The following is a 16,314-nucleotide window of genomic DNA, read 5'->3' as shown; positions in this document are numbered from 1 at the left end:
GGAATTTCGTCATGAACGAATTATTTATAGTCGCTCCGATGGATATCCGGTCTCTTGTGCGTTTCTTATCGACATTCATTCCTTGAGTCGACGTCAACTTCTAAGACCAATCATATATCCCTCTAATAGACGTCTCTTTTGTAGTTATCCAATACATGTCTTAATAGCATTAGCGTCACTAATTGATGTCGTCCTTATACAGACTAGCAGCAATTAAATCTAGGCTTCATGAAATGGCATGTACAACGTACTATTCTAACATGACGTGTTTCTTCTGCGATGTGGATAAACCCATTAAATCCAATAAAATGTGTTTGCACATGCGGATATTGACTACTGCAGAATAATGAATTTTAATCAAATTGGCATGCATTAAATATATGCATTAACTTAAAACACTTCCAAACTCATAATTAATGCACTTGTTGTTACTAATTTATTTATCATCATTGTAATGGGTTGCAATTCGAAATTGACATTTGTGACCTAGATACGACAACCGTTCATGCCGGCTGTTCAAACTCCTCCCTTTGAACAATCATATTGCCAGTCGTTTGCTTGTTTACCAAAAAAAAAAAAGTTCCTGGAATAGACTACACATACGCTCTTCACATCGGACATAAAAGGTACCTTAAGTGTCCTAGTCAGAATCATCGAAATAATTGATACAAGCTATACTTTATTGTAGTTTTAAAATGGGTAAACATTATATTCGTGTTATTGTAGCTCACACTATCGCTCGGGCAAAATAATCACGAATTTGATATAATGCCTACCCATGTTAAAACTACAATAAAGTTTAGCTTGCATCAATTATTTCTCAACTAAAATAATGTGTGTTAAATATATAATATATATCATTCTACAAATACATGAATTTTTTTTTCAATAACAGTTTGCACTTTTTTTATATATTTTTTATTGATTAACCTGTATATTGAACTATACTTATAATATATCTTTTAATTATTTTTGGCGATGGGTTGTCGCATTGTTGAATAAATTCATATGATATTTATGTATATGAAAATGCATGAAAGAATATGACAACGTAAATCAAAATTCACCAAAGTATTAATATGCATTTGATATTTGACTATTTTTTTTTTAATCGTAACTTACCTTGTTACTAGAGGCTAGGTTCCATGTATTTAAACAGGCGACCTAGACTCAAAAATACATTGTCAAAAGACCATGACTAAGGGGTTGACCAACTAATATCCATTAATGAGATGTTATATTTCGTATATATGTACAACAACATGCCAAATATCATTATTTATATTACCCCTTATTTTTTGCTTAAGTTAAGTGGGAATATGAAACGGAGTGGACCACAACTACAGAGTCATCGTACGACCATGTTGTAAGTAGTTCAATTTCAACTTATTTGTCACTGTAAAATATGAACACTGTAAAATTGATGTATAGCTGCAAGTAATATCTTTTTTTTAATGCATTGCATTTATATGCATTGTCAATTTAATAATTGTAGTTTACTGTTATATATTTATTTCAGATGTTGTGATACATAGGCTTAATCAAAATTCACACAAAAAACATGTTTATTTCAGTATAGCATTTGTATAATAGTTCTATACAAATAACAGAAATTCTTGGAGTTCAGCTGTATACCAATAACAACCATTCCTTTTGTTTAGATTTGTACATCTCAATTCCACTGAGCAAACCAGTTCATAATATCACATGTGATTATAGATATAACTGGAACTGCAATAATACCACTGCCAATAACACCAATACAAATGGACGACAAACGTGTGTCTCGTTGTGAGGTTTTAGATCTCTTATATTCAGATGTGTTTTTCTTATCAATTGTTAGTTCTTGTTTGATTCTGGTTACAAGAATATCTAATGGAGTTATTTCATTCGCGTGAACATCCAAATGAGTATTTACGTTTGTTTGCTGTTTTTGTTCACAAGAACAGAAGCACCGAGTGTTATTTTGTGGAGGAATTATGACCGATCGTTCTTCCTGTCCTGTTAAAGATGATGATATGGTATTTGTTGATTCATCACAAGTAGCAGCTGTTGCTATGGTAATAACAGATAATATTATTCATAACTGTTGTTATATTGATTGAACATATTTGATATTAAAACATGTTTGTGAGAAGTTCATAAGTTAACGAAGCCTTTTTGTGGGTTTCAAACTTTCAATATGTTCTTGTAAATAGTACACTCTGGTGCCCAGTGTAGGGATATACAGTCGAACCTCGTTCAGTCGAACTCGGTTGTGTCAAACACTCGGTTCGGTTCGACTGTATTTCCTTTTGGTATTTTCGTCAAAAAGCTGTGACAGAATTTAGTATCAACGTTAAATTGAAATAAATGCATTTAAATTATCAACAAAAAGTGATGGCGACCTTGACTACAAGGGACATGCTGCAATGTTAACACTATTTCCTTTTAGTGTAATTATTAATAACTATATCGATCTTATGATAAAGTCAAATGATTCGCAACTGTTTGTCATTGTTATTATTAAGATCAATAATTTGTGTTTGCAATCGTTGGAACTTGTCGTGACGTGATCAGAAACGGTAAACAGTTAACATTTGTTAAAGTAATTGCTATAATGAGAACCCATATTTTAATCTTATTAACTGCAATATGTCAATGGTAAGGAATCTGAAAAAAGGAATATAAAAATAAAACACTGAAAAGTTTTTTTTTTTTTTTTATTTTATTTTATCCTATTTATGAAGTGTCATATATCTGTAAATAGCACGTGTAAGTGAAATTTCCATATTATACTGATATTGTGTTATTAAAAATTGCTGTTTCAAAATATATCTTCCTCGTGCAAAGCTCTGATTCTGTGGTCCGGCTTTTTGGCTATACTTATGTTCTTCCTACTTTATAAGCTTTTCATTTTTTGGATTTTCGTATTTCTTTTAACACAAGCTTTATATAATAGACATTAAATGGCGGAAGACGCATTTGGTACAGAAAAATTGGAACCGTTAGTATTGATGTTTAAAAGTGAGCAACACATTTTTTGGTTATTTCCTAGGCAAAAAAATGCTAGACCAATCAGAAGACGTGTTACATCCAACATTAAATTATAACATACACTTAGTGTCATCAGATACGTTAACAATTGTTCCATGAACCTCGACTTCACATAAGGTTAGATATTCCTCTGTCAACTTGTGGATTTGTATTCGCACATATCTACCAATGGTGTCCAGGCGACATCTGTGTTCTGCATATATTGTTGCCTCATCTTGATAAGAACAACGTGTGGTTAAACTATTATCGAACCATCCAGAATGGTTGTTGCATGGTCGTATTGCGTCAATGCTGAAGTTTGACAAGCGTTCAACTGAAAATATACCATATAGTTTGGATAATGCTCTTGTTATAACTAAATAATTAGTATGTATACATATATAATGTGAATAGTTGAGTAAACGTTGTACTTGTTTATATTTGTACTTACTTATATTTGTACTTACTTATATTTGTTCTCACTTATATTTGAACTAATTTGTATTTGTACTTACTTATATTTGAACTAACTTATATTTGTTCTTACTTATATTTGTATTTACTTATATTTGTACTTACTTATATTTGTACATAATTATATTTGCACTTACTTATATTTGTACATACTTATATTCGCACTTACTTATATTTATGGTTACTTATACTTGTACTTACCTATTTGTTCTCGTCTATATTTGTTCTTACTTATATTTGTAACTACTTTTATCTTACCTCCTATACATTTCTAGGAATATGATTGGTCATGAAGCGTCCGCGTGCAAACCGTGCATATTTGATGTTAGGTTAGTAGGGAGGCGGGGCTTATCTCATACACGGTTAGTAGTGGTGTTACGTCCCTTTATATTCTAAAATAGGTAAGAAGGGAGGCAGGGCTTATTTCATACACGGTTAGTAGTGGTGCTACGTCCCTTTATAAAAACAAAACGGTACTGAGAAAAATCTTAACGGTTTCAACAGACGAAGAAATTGATGAGTACGATGGAAATAAATTCATAAAACACATTTAAACCTAACAAGATGTTCATGTTTGCATGTGTTTTTGTAGGATCAATGGAAGTAGTTTCTTATTAAATTCTAACAGTATCGAAGACTTGCTCATTCTGATAGGTCACTAGTCTAAATTTCACACGTTAAGATAGTCGGTAAGATAAATTCGTTACATAATGTGCTAGTGACGTAATACGGTATATATGTGGTCAGTAAATCCCACATAGAATTTACTGACCCCATATGCACCGTATTTGGTCACTAGCACACTAGTAACTAATAATATTTGTACTTACTTAGATTTGTTCTAACGTTTATTTGTACTTTTAATTGTACTAAATTTTATTTGTTCTAACGTTTATTTGTACTTATAATTGTACTAACTTTTATTTGTTCTTACTTACATTTATACTTATTTATATTTGTACTTACTTATATTTGTACTTATATTTGTACTTATATTTGTTCCTACTTATATTTGTACTTACTTAATTATATTTGTTCTTACTTATATTTGTACTTACCTATATTTGTACTGACTTATGATACTTACTTATATTTGTACCTACTAATATGTGTACTTACTTCTATTTGTTCCTACTTACATTTGTACTTATATGTGTACTTACTTATATTTGTACTTACTTATATTTGTACTTACCTATATTTGTGCTGACTTATGATACTTACTTATATTTACGGTTACTTATAGTTGTACTTACTTATATTTGTTCTTACTTATATTTGTTCTTACCTATATTTGTAACTACTTATAATTGTTTTTTCTTTAATTTTGTACTTACTTATATTTGTTTTTACCTACATTTTTCTTACTTATATTTATGGTTACTTATATTTGTTCTTACTTATATTTGTTCTTACTTATATTTGTTCTTACTTATATTTGTTCTTACTTATATTTGTACTTTAATTTAATTGGTAGGGGATTAATTGATCATTAAAGCAAAGTTTTAGTATTTTGAAATTTTTTGCTGCTCGCTCTAATAGAAAACTTCCAGGGAACTACTAATAACAACACCAATAACCCACAATACATTTTTAAAAATGACTTTTCTGAGAACTCTACTTTCGGGGCTTATATTTTTACCTGTACTGTCCTCTTGAATTTTGATTTTTTAATTTTGGAAAAGGAGGGGGTCGTTTGTCTTGAAATTTCTTCTTTTGAATGTCATTTCTTTGTTTGTTACTCTGGTATGCTTTGAAGCCAAATTAGGACCTCCCAAAATAGGGCAAGCAATTTGTATGGCTAACACAAATATTATATCTACTATAACAGTGCACCTATCTAAATATCGCCACAACACTTACCACTCGTCCTACTGATATTATTACAGCACACGTTTCAAAGGTCTTCCCAAGCAAATAGGATAACAAAACTTTTTTTATCAAACTGTGTAGCCGAGAACAAAAATAGATAAATGAAGGCATCAGTTGTATACTGCACTTCACATTTCTCAATCAACTGAGAGAAAACAAATCCGGGTAACAAACTAAAACCGAGGGAAACACATCAACTATAAAAGGAAAGCAACGGAACAATAAAAAACACAGAGGTGCAACAAAAACAAACGCCAATACAAACATACACAGAAACGAACTATAAGATAACAAACAATTGCCATTCCCTGACTAAGTAAAGGATATTTCAAGAAAAAATGGTGGGATGACCCTGGTTTTATGGCTAGTCAAACCTTGCGCCTAATGGCAATGTTAAAACTAATAATTTTTTCTACGTATTTATACATTCCTAACCTTCATATATTTGATTTGGGCGTTCCTGATAAGGTTAATCCAGAAAAGCGCATCTGACTTATTCACGAAACTCATTTTAATTGCACCGTCAACAGCTGTAATCACGAACATACACCGTCACAAAATTAGTCTAAAAGCTTGCGAAGACAATTTAACAATATCAGACGACCTTTTCAGTTCTTACTTCAAAAGTATGTTTGTTTCAATACCACAAAGAGGCTCACAACCGCAGCACATCGAATTTGTTACTGAACGCTTAATACAACAGTGAGTTTGACCATTTATAGCGCGTATAAACACGGTATGTTTAAAAATTGGGTATTAAAATGTATAGAGTCAACTATTGTAAATCCTTGTATGTATGTTGATTGCTATAGGAAGATGTTGTATGAGTGTCAATTAGACAGCTCTCCATCCAAATAACAATATATAAAATGAACCATTATAGGTCAATGTAAGGCCTTCAACATGGAGCCTTGGCTCACACCGAACAACAAGCTATAACGGGCCCCACAATTACTAGTGTAAAACCATTCAAACGGGAAAACTAATTTTTATACCTATTACAATAATAGCCTTGCCTGAATTAATTTGAAAAGACGTACCACAGCAGTCTGTTCTCCCAAAGACTACTACGGTGTGAATACTGCAAACAGCTCCGAGGTCAACTGCCCACCAAGGCTGAAGCTCAAGAGATGTATGTGAACACCGTGCATCTAATTCGTCAAGGTCTTGTTTGTAAATACCATCAACTACCGTGTTAGCTATAAACCTGCTTTGGTTTTCAAATAAACTCGACTGTTGTGTTTGTTTGTGCTGTGCAATATTTGGAGTCTCTGAATAGAAAAAGCGTTGTTACTTAACAGTGTATCTGCGTAGTTATAAATGAAAAGTCATAAACTAAATTATATAATTATGCAAACAAAAAATTATAAATGAATAAAAAAATTAATAAATATACATATATATGGAATTAGAATAGTTTATTTGAATACACTAATGATTTTGGAAACTTACTATATACACCTTCATTGCGCTACTTTGTAGACATATGATTTAAAGCTATTTAAAATTATTAGAATGTCTTATTGGAAAGATGATCAACTACATATGTGTTATAAAATAGGGCAGCAGATTAGATTGTACCGATTTAATATGATATAAGTATAATGTCTCGAATTTCATCTGGCCTTTTGTTATAAATAAGAAAACATATTGCAATCCCTATGTTCGGCTCATATCATGTATATCATATATCTTATACATTTTAAACAGTTTCCGTTTTCCGAAATTTCATCCACATTTAAGCTAATCTTATACTTGTTTTATACTTTTTTGTCTTTATATTGAAATATAATCTAAATTTAGTCTAAAGGAATGATGCATAATTTAGTACATTTCATATACATTACTTTTGAATTGATCAATTGGGTTGTCATCTGACGTACATGTAGGTGTAGAACGTACACTTAATCCATTTGATGTTGGATGTGTACTGATTGATGTTTTAGTCTTAGATGCATGCTTTTTATTACTTGTTATTGGCTTTGAATTAGCTGTCAGTAACTGCGAGTACTCTAAGAACTCTGTTTTGTGTGTTTTGTTGTCAGGATGTACCCTGCCACTCTGTGTTTTTGTTAGATGTATTTCTGATATGTATCTGTCTGATGAGTGAAACCCTTTTCAACTGATTTGTCTAGTTCTTATGTTGAACTGTTACAAAACTTAACCAAGTTTGGGGAGGATTGGCGCATGTTCAAACATCCTTAACCCTCCAACATTCCGTGTGTGCCGGTCCCGAGCCAGATGCCTGTTATTTAGTGGTTGGTGTTTATTAATGTGTTACATATTTGTGGTGGTTCATTTTTTTACACAAATTAGGCCGTTAGTTTTAATTGTTTGACATTCGTCATTCTGTGGCCTTTTATCGCTGACTATGCGGTATTGGTTTTACTTATTGTTGTACGCCGTATGCTGACATATAGTTATTAATTTCTGTGTCATTTTGGTCTCTTGTAGGAAGCTGTTTCATTTGCAATCATACCACCTCTTCCTAAGTTTATATATAGATACAAAATCAATAGCTATTTCAAGTCTCAAATTTTAGGAGTCAAAGAAACAACACAAAAATACTGAGTTCCGAGGAAAATTAACTGTCATATTCCTGTCATATTAAATTTTAGGAGTAAACACACATAATCTGTAGCATGTTACAACTTGCCTTATGGAAACCTAAAAGATGTTTCTACACCAAAATGAAAATAACATTACGTTGTTAATGATTTTGTAAACCAATCAGAACGTTTTGGTGTACGCTTTACAAATAATACCCATAATGCATCATATTCTGAAAATGCACATTTTCCAAACGTACACATTTCTTTTTTATTAAACTCTCCATATTAACTAAACAAAAGTGGTACCATATTTGTCAACTAGACATGCACAGATACGCTTCCTGAGATTACGATCGAACTTGGCCAATAATATTTACAATATAAAAATTGTGTTACTGAAACACGAAAAATACAAGTCTATACCAACTGAACTCCAAAGGGTTGGTGAATATGGCTACTTCAAGTCTTCTTCTGACCGGCAGTAAAACCCTTGCCAAAGTGGGGCTTCTGTTTGAATGTGTGGGATGTATAAGTTCGGTCGGTCAATTAGGGACGTAACATTCAATACCTCGTGAAGATAGAGTGTCACGCTCTCTTTACGTTACAACCTTTTATAACAGTTCTTTCGATGGTCCATAGTTGGCCTGTTGCAATGTTCAAATTTAGTCTCTATTTAATTTCCCCCTTATTTACCAGTGGCTAACTAAATTTCCCCGACCTTCATCCCGGGTGTTCTCTAATACAGGACCTACCTATTGTATTAACTGTTAAGTTGTACTCGTTCTTAACATGCATGAAATATTTACCACTGAACGTTAACTACCAATCAATCAAACAATCAATCTACCAACTAAGCACATTCTACTCTTTGTAAAAAATATAACTTTATATATCCTGTACATTGGTTAATTATTTTACAGAGACAAGGCTTGTGCGAGTCAGGTTCTTTACCGTTCTTATAGTAATTATAGTTTCACCGCGTTTTTGATTTTCTTTGTCGTGCGTCTCTAAGCAGAACTTATTCCTATACGGTCTTTAACCTATATTGTGGGTAAGGTAAGATATGATTTCTCAACAATATTGTTTAAGCATTTCAATTAGTTTGCACACTTACCAAAAGAATGCATTAAACGTATCCTTTAACAAATTTAAATTTAAACGTGAAATAAAATTGAATTCATGAACATATAAAGCATGTTTCAGAAAGCAGTTTGGTTCAGCTTAAAGTATTGGCTAACTTTGAATGCAGACACAATCAATTTTAATTGTATAACAATAACATACATATTTACTGTATGGATACGGTAGATATAAAGTATAATTTGAGACAGAAAAAGAGTCATATTCGTTAATTATAAACGCACAAAGTTACTTTTTTGTTTGCACATTGTTATTGTTTTTTCTTCAGTGAAATATACTCTTAATTATATTGATAGTAAGAATCCATAACATTGTTATATATAATTATAATATTGTATCATTCAAATAAAGGCAACAGTAGTATGCCGCTGTTCAAAAGTCATAAATCGATTGAGAAAAAAAACTAAATACGGGTTACATACTCAAACAGAGGGAAACACATAAAATATAAGAGAAAAACAACGAAACAACAGAACAAGTGCAACAAAAAACAAACGACAATGCAACATACATAGAAACGAACTATTAGATAATAACTCCCATATTTCTGACTTTGCACAGTACTTTTTAAGACAAAATTATGGGTTGAACCTGGTTATTTGGCTTGCCAAACCTCCGCGCTTTATTGTAATGTAAAAATATACCGCTAAAGATGAAGACACCGATATAATTAAACAAGACTTATGATAATATTGAAATCTCTTTCATTTAAATAAAAACACCGATATAATTAAACAAGACTTATGATAATATTGAAATCTCCTTCATTTATCAGTATGATATATATTTGACAAGTGGAGAAGTCCAATGAATTAAAATACCCTATGTAGGTTCTTTTATATTTACTCACCACTGGCTAATGGACACACTACTTTTCTTAATAGTTGTTTTATTTGGATCTGTCTAGTTTAACAGTTCACCTTTTTACTGTAATTTTAACTATATCGTCAATGCAAAATAAGTAACACCAGATACAACATTACGAGCCATAGCCAGCATTATTAGTTTTTTACATCTCAGGTTTTTTTCTAATTAATCTATGGTTAAATATGATTGTCTTAAATATTTTATTTAGTTTCATTTACTTTGCTAATTGCATTTCAAAATTTATATTTTCTTATTTACCTGTAATTAACTTTCGAATGAATGAATGATTTTATTCTCATAAACTAGTACATAGCTACAGAGATAATAACAGTTCATATATAATACATATCTTTGTTTCGCATGTGTGAAAATAAATAACATTATAATAATATTACAGTTCCTCTAACCAGGAGGACAGACTTTCAATGATATATATCGTATAAATCTACACAATTTTTCTAGTTCTACAACTTTTTCAGATGAGAATGCATTTTAAAATTTACTAATGTTTGCATTTGTTACAATAGTGTGGTAAATATTTTTCTCTTTCTATGTTAAAACAATTGCATGACATAATGTAGGGAAATTCAACGCCAATATATTTAGAGCTACAGAGATTACAAGACCTTTCCGATCTCGGAATAGTTTGCCACCTTCCTGTCTCCACTGGCAAATGATGATTTCCGCATCTAAATTTACACAAAGTATATAAAAAATTAAAAGGCAAAGTCGACAAATACTTTTCAAATTTAAATTCAGTCTTGAAAATTTTATAACATAAACCTTTTGAAGATTGGTGTAAATCTGCACACCAATTTTGTCGAAATTGGTCATTAAGCTTTTGCTCAATACTTAATTTTATCCATTTTTTGTTAAAATAATCTTGGCAATGCCATACATTTGACATGCCACATTCATCAAAAATTTTCTTAATACATAAAATCCATTTATTTCCAATACCATAATTGTTATAATTAATGTATAGTAATTTATATAGTATACAGGATAATTTATTTTCATTTGTATTATCAAGAAGGCGACACCTAAAATTGATCATTCGTAATTTTGCATATAAAGAAATGGGGTATCTCCCAAGTTCTCCATAAATCATAAAATTTGGAGTCGAGTTTTTAAATTTTAAAATGTGCTTACAGAATTTCAAATGAACTCGCTCAAGTATATCAAAATTTTCGTATCCCCAAATTTCAGCCCCGTATAGAAGAATGGGTACAACAGGTTTATCAAACATTTCTAGTTGGCATTCAATCGATAAGTGATTCAATCTGGTCTTCTTGATAACACTATACATACCCTTAGTTGCTTGGTCTCGTCAATATTTTCTAGTTTCGAAAAAAGATGCATTTCTAGAAAAAAATAACACCAAGGTATTTATAATGTTTAACTATCTCTATTTCTTCTTTTTCAATACAAAATTTCAAATTATTGGATATTCTTCCTCTTGTAAAAACCATCACTTTGGTTTTGCTAACATTGATTCTTAATTTCCAATTATTACAATACTGTGAAAAATTATTTAAAATTCAAAAATAAAGGAAATATTTTCGACGCTAAAAACTATAGAGGAATAACCATCACTCCAACCATATCTAAAATTATTGAAACCATACTAAAATTCCGTATTAATCCTCAAATTTTAGATCAACAAAACCCGCTTCAACGAGGATTTACCGAAAATTCTGCTCCACTTATTGCTACACTTATGATAGATGAATTCGAAAGAGAGAACAAGGATCTAAAGAAAACAACTATCCTAGGAATGCTTGATGCAAAGTCTGCCTTTGATGTGGTTCGTCACTCCAACATGATACGGAAATTATACCATCTCGGACTATCGGAACAATCAATACTACTTATAGATAGTCTATATACAAATGCAACTACCAAAATTAAATGGAATGGACAGCTTTCAGAATCTTTCAATATCGAACAAGGTGTACGACAAGGTGGACATTAAGCGCCGACTTATATAAAATATATATAAATCAACTACTAAACCTTCTTGAAGATTCTAACCTTGGCGGAAAAATTGGGTCTATATCATGCTGTGCCCCCACCTGTGCCGACGATATAGCCTTAGTAAGCGATAATCCGTACAACCTACAAGCCATGGTCAATATCGATTACAGCAAGCGTGAAGGGTACCATTTACAACCAACAAAGAGTGTCATCCTCCCTGTTAAAACATCAAACAGATTATTTGACGATATGGATCTCGATTTGAATGTTGGGCTGATACCAGTAGTTGACAAAACCCCACATATTGGCATTCAGAGAGCTTTTAAAGATTCTGCATCTGCCACAATTGAAGAAAACCTTAAAAAAAAGCAAGGAGATCTCTATATAGCTTAATGGCATCTGGCCTACATGGCGAAAATGGATTAGATCCAGTTACAGCAATCAGTTTAGTTAAAACATATATCATTCCAGTTATGCTATACGGATTGGAGACACTACTTCCTAATGGTAAAAATCTGGATCTAATCAATAAGCAATACAAAAAGATGCTGAAGCAAATACTATCTTTGACTACAAATGTAGCAGATCCTGCTGTATATCTCATATCAGGTCAACTACCAGCAGAGGCTGAAATTCATAAAAGGGCATTCACTTTGTTTGGCAATATATGTAGATCAGGGAATACATCAATGGAATGGAGAATTGCAGAGAGACAGCTGAGTATTAAAAATATGAATAGTAATAGTTGGTTCATTGAGATAAAAAAGCTTTGCCTGAAATATGACATTGATGATCCTTACAGTTTTATTATTACTCCATTATCCAAATTTTTATGGAAAAAATTCATATCAACAAAGGTTAATAGCTATTGGGAAAAACGCATTAACGATGAATCTAAGTTATATTCAACACTGTCATATCTGGAAATGATTTATAAGATACGACAATGTCATCCTATAGCAGGAACTGTAGATGCAAACATCAGAGATATTGCAAAGATACCAGTTCGATTAAAAATTGCAACTGGCACATACATTCTCCAAACAAATAGAGCCGCTTTTAATCAGAACAAAATAGATGTTGTCTGTATGCTATGCAAATGTAGTGAAGAGACACTTGCTCATTTTCTGCTAGGCTGTACCCGGCTTGAATATGTACGTAAAGATATTCTTGAAAAGATCACCAACACTTGTAGCTTGCTATTTGCTAAATATAATCTGGCTGTAGAAGTAGATCTTCTCACTGTCGTAGTGAATCCTTATGCCTACTGTATCACCTCGGCACATTTAGAGCTTACTAATGACATTAACATTCATTTAGAACCGCTGTGCAGACATCTTATATACAGACTGCACCATAAGCGATATGAATTATTGAACATTATGCCTAAGAAGAAGAATAGAAAATGCGGCATTAAATATAAGACATTTTAATAGTGCTGTCAGATCACCTCTATGCAATGTATAAATATCTAAAATTCAATTTTACAATATAAATTTTAGATTTTAAATCATACACAAGTTTTTTTGTGTGGATAAAGAACTTTTATCAGTGTCTAAATTCTTACGGATCTACTGTAAATATTGGTGGAGGATATTCAGTGTAACATTTCTTATATACCGTACTCCGGGTTCCAGGAGGTGTGTCTTAATTGGCAGAAGATATATACAGATAGATAGATAGATTACCAATAAGCCAGGCTCCCGGCAATATACCCGTATCAAAAATAAGATTAAACAATTGTGTGTATATATCAATCATACTGTCTAGAGATGAAGCACTGTATTCATTAATGATTTGATCTGCCCCAGGCGATTTATTATTCTTCGCCTTTTTAACAGCTTTTAAAAGTTCTTCTCGTGTAATTAAAATTCAATGTTGTATAGTATTGTATATAGTCGAATGGTCAACTTACTTTAGTGATTAATTGTCATTAGTATTGATTAACAAATTGTTTACATTCAGAGTTGTCATTTAACTGTTTTTATTTATTTGCAATAGTGTAATTAAACATGATATAGATAATTTGCCACAAAATGAAATATTTATATGCATTTATATGTAAATTTGTATTTATTCTCATAATCTGTATATTTCAGATCTGTCGTGAACTAAACACTTTAGAAATATCCCAGTTAGTATAGATATTCACCACGCACTATACAGGTTGCTAATTTACTAAATAATTCAAAAGTGGTAATTATATAGAATATCGGGGATGAATTTGTGAGACTAACTATCTATGAAAGACTAAAGGACAAATAAGTGATCTACCAATAGAAGGTCGTCGTATCCAATAAAAATTAAGCTAAATCATACCATTAACAAAGGTTCCCGGTTGACACAAAATTATGTATAAACAACTGTCGACGAACAGCTTTTGAGGTTCAACCGATTCCCTTGTTAGTCTGTTTTTCAGAATTGAATGTCGTTAAATTACTGTTGATTAAATTTGGAACCGGCTTATTAATAACGCACCATGATTTTACAATTTTGTGAGCGTTTAAGCTGACTTTTTTACTTTTACATCTCAGTCTCAGTCATTCTGAAGTAGCATTGTAAATAGCAAAATAAGCTGATGTACGGATATTTAAATACCGGAATTCCATGGCTGAATGTTTCAATAATAAAGTGAAATCAGGTTACTAGTATTAATTTTTAAGAAGTAGTATACTCGTTTCACCCGTTAGACAAAATCAAAAAGGTGATAATGATAGATCTCTTGCTCATTTTCCTGTTTTCTTATCTAACACGCTCAAAATGACGCCTAGAGGTGGCCATTTCGAAAAAAACTGCAAAAATTAAAGGGTAAAACTATTTATTTCGCTCAAAAAGACAAAATGTAAACTTCTGAAAAAGTTTGGTGCTTGTAATATCAATTAAAAAACATTTCGCTACAAATATAATATATAATTTAACATTCTGCATAGTACACGTGGTCATCTTGAAAGACAAAACAATCCAAACCAACTTGTTTAGGGGCCAGCTGAAGGACGCCTCCGGGTGCGGGAATTTCTCGCTACATTGAAGACCTGTTGGTGACCTTCTGCTGTTGTTTTTTTCTATGGTCGGGTTGTTGTCCCTTTGGCACATTCCCCATTTCCATTCTCAATTTTAAAGACTCATAAAACCAAAAGACATTTACATCAACAGTTACAAATAATAGATAAGAAACAACACGAGCTTCACAAAAAACCGGGAGTGAAATTAGGTGCTCCAGAAGAGTAAGCATTTCCTGCACCGTATACGGCTCCCGTCGTGTTATTTCTTTGTTCAGTTCGGTAATGATGGAAGGTTATTATGACTGAGAAAGATATGATTTCTGACACACTTTTGTCATAATGGCCAAAGTCAGGTTCACAACTTCAACTTGTGGTTAACATTATTGTAAGATTCCATCAATATTGGTCCATTCATCAATATCGATGGAACCTTATAATGTTATGAGTTATAAAACTAGAAAATGTAGGTTTAACTTAAGAGCCCCTTTTTGGCGATATAAGAAAATGACATTTTACTCCTTTATAAGTCATTGTTGGTCTGTTGTCGGAATAAAAAAAGTATCCTGGGCTCCTCAAATAATACAATTATTCTAAGAATGAAATATAATAAATGCGTTTCCAGCTATTCTGTTCCAAGTCAATGTCCGACATAAAGTTTCCTTAAAGAATCCTAATTATTTCATGTATCATAATTGCATACTATGTCTTGATTAATTTGCATAACATATTGTTTAAACTGAAGTTTTCATCCTTTACTGCGAGAGAAAACAGTTAAACTAAATCTGATTCAAGAAAGTGGAATAAGAATTAAATCTTTGTCCTACTGAACTTACCCTTACAAACTCGTATTTAAAGTATCGAAAAACAAGAAGCAGTTGTCCAGTAAGAAAACTTGTGAAATGTATGCCCTAAACAATTACAGTTCATTCAACATATTGGAAAGGTATTAACAAACACTAGATAGTTATGCCAACGACAGAAAAATAATCAATCAATTCAACGTACTATTAAAATTGTCTAGCTGCTGGCCAAATGTGTTAAGTACTTCTTGAGTAAAGTTTGAAATATTTGCTGCATTAACAGACAAACGTCCTAAGTCAGGAGCCTGTAATTCAGGGGTTGTCGTTTGTTTATGTGTTACATATTTGTTTTTCGTTCATTTTTTAAAATAAATAAAGCCGTTAGTTTTCTCGTTTGAATTGTTTTACCTTGTCGTATCGGGGCCTATTATAGCTGACTATGCGGTATGGGCTTTGCTCATTGTTGAAGGCCGTACGGTGACCTATAGTTGTTAATGTCTGTGTCATTTTGGTCTTTTGTGGATAGTTGTCTCATTGGCAATCATACCACATCTTCTTTTTTAAACGTATGGACTAACGGACAATGTGAATGCAACACAACTTAATTAGAAAAAA

General features: G+C 31.9%; 1 protein-coding gene across 1 annotated transcript; it reads right to left on the bottom strand.

Moving 5' to 3' along the window:
• Window positions 1-1,495: 1,495 nt before the first annotated feature.
• On the bottom strand, window positions 1,496-8,130 carry LOC139500488 (uncharacterized). Its single transcript, XM_071289227.1, has 5 exons — window positions 8,127-8,130; window positions 7,209-7,460; window positions 6,402-6,632; window positions 3,098-3,349; window positions 1,496-2,055 (listed from the first exon to the last, which is right to left on the bottom strand). The coding sequence occupies exons 1-5, from the start codon at window positions 8,128-8,130 to the stop codon at window positions 1,673-1,675; spliced, it is 1,122 nt and encodes a 373-aa protein (XP_071145328.1). The 3' UTR covers window positions 1,496-1,672.
• Window positions 8,131-16,314: the final 8,184 nt, after the last annotated feature.

The sequence above is a fragment of the Mytilus edulis genome, chromosome 13 (assembly GCF_963676685.1).
Source record: "Mytilus edulis chromosome 13, xbMytEdul2.2, whole genome shotgun sequence".
Lineage (NCBI taxonomy): Eukaryota > Metazoa > Mollusca > Bivalvia > Mytilida > Mytilidae > Mytilus > Mytilus edulis.
The sequence above is the reverse complement of the archived record's forward strand: the minus strand, read 5'-3'. Positions and strand labels throughout refer to the sequence as shown.

Bases quoted from the DNA above. Each gene is read 5' to 3' on its own strand.
- LOC139500488 (XM_071289227.1), bottom strand. The intron at 3,350-6,401 runs GTACGTCTTTTC...GTATATTTTCAG, and splicing joins TGGGAGAACAGACTGCTGTG to TTGAACGCTTGTCAAACTTC. The intron at 2,056-3,097 runs GTATGTTATAAT...TTATTACCATAG, and splicing joins CGTATCTGATGACACTAAGT to CAACAGCTGCTACTTGTGAT.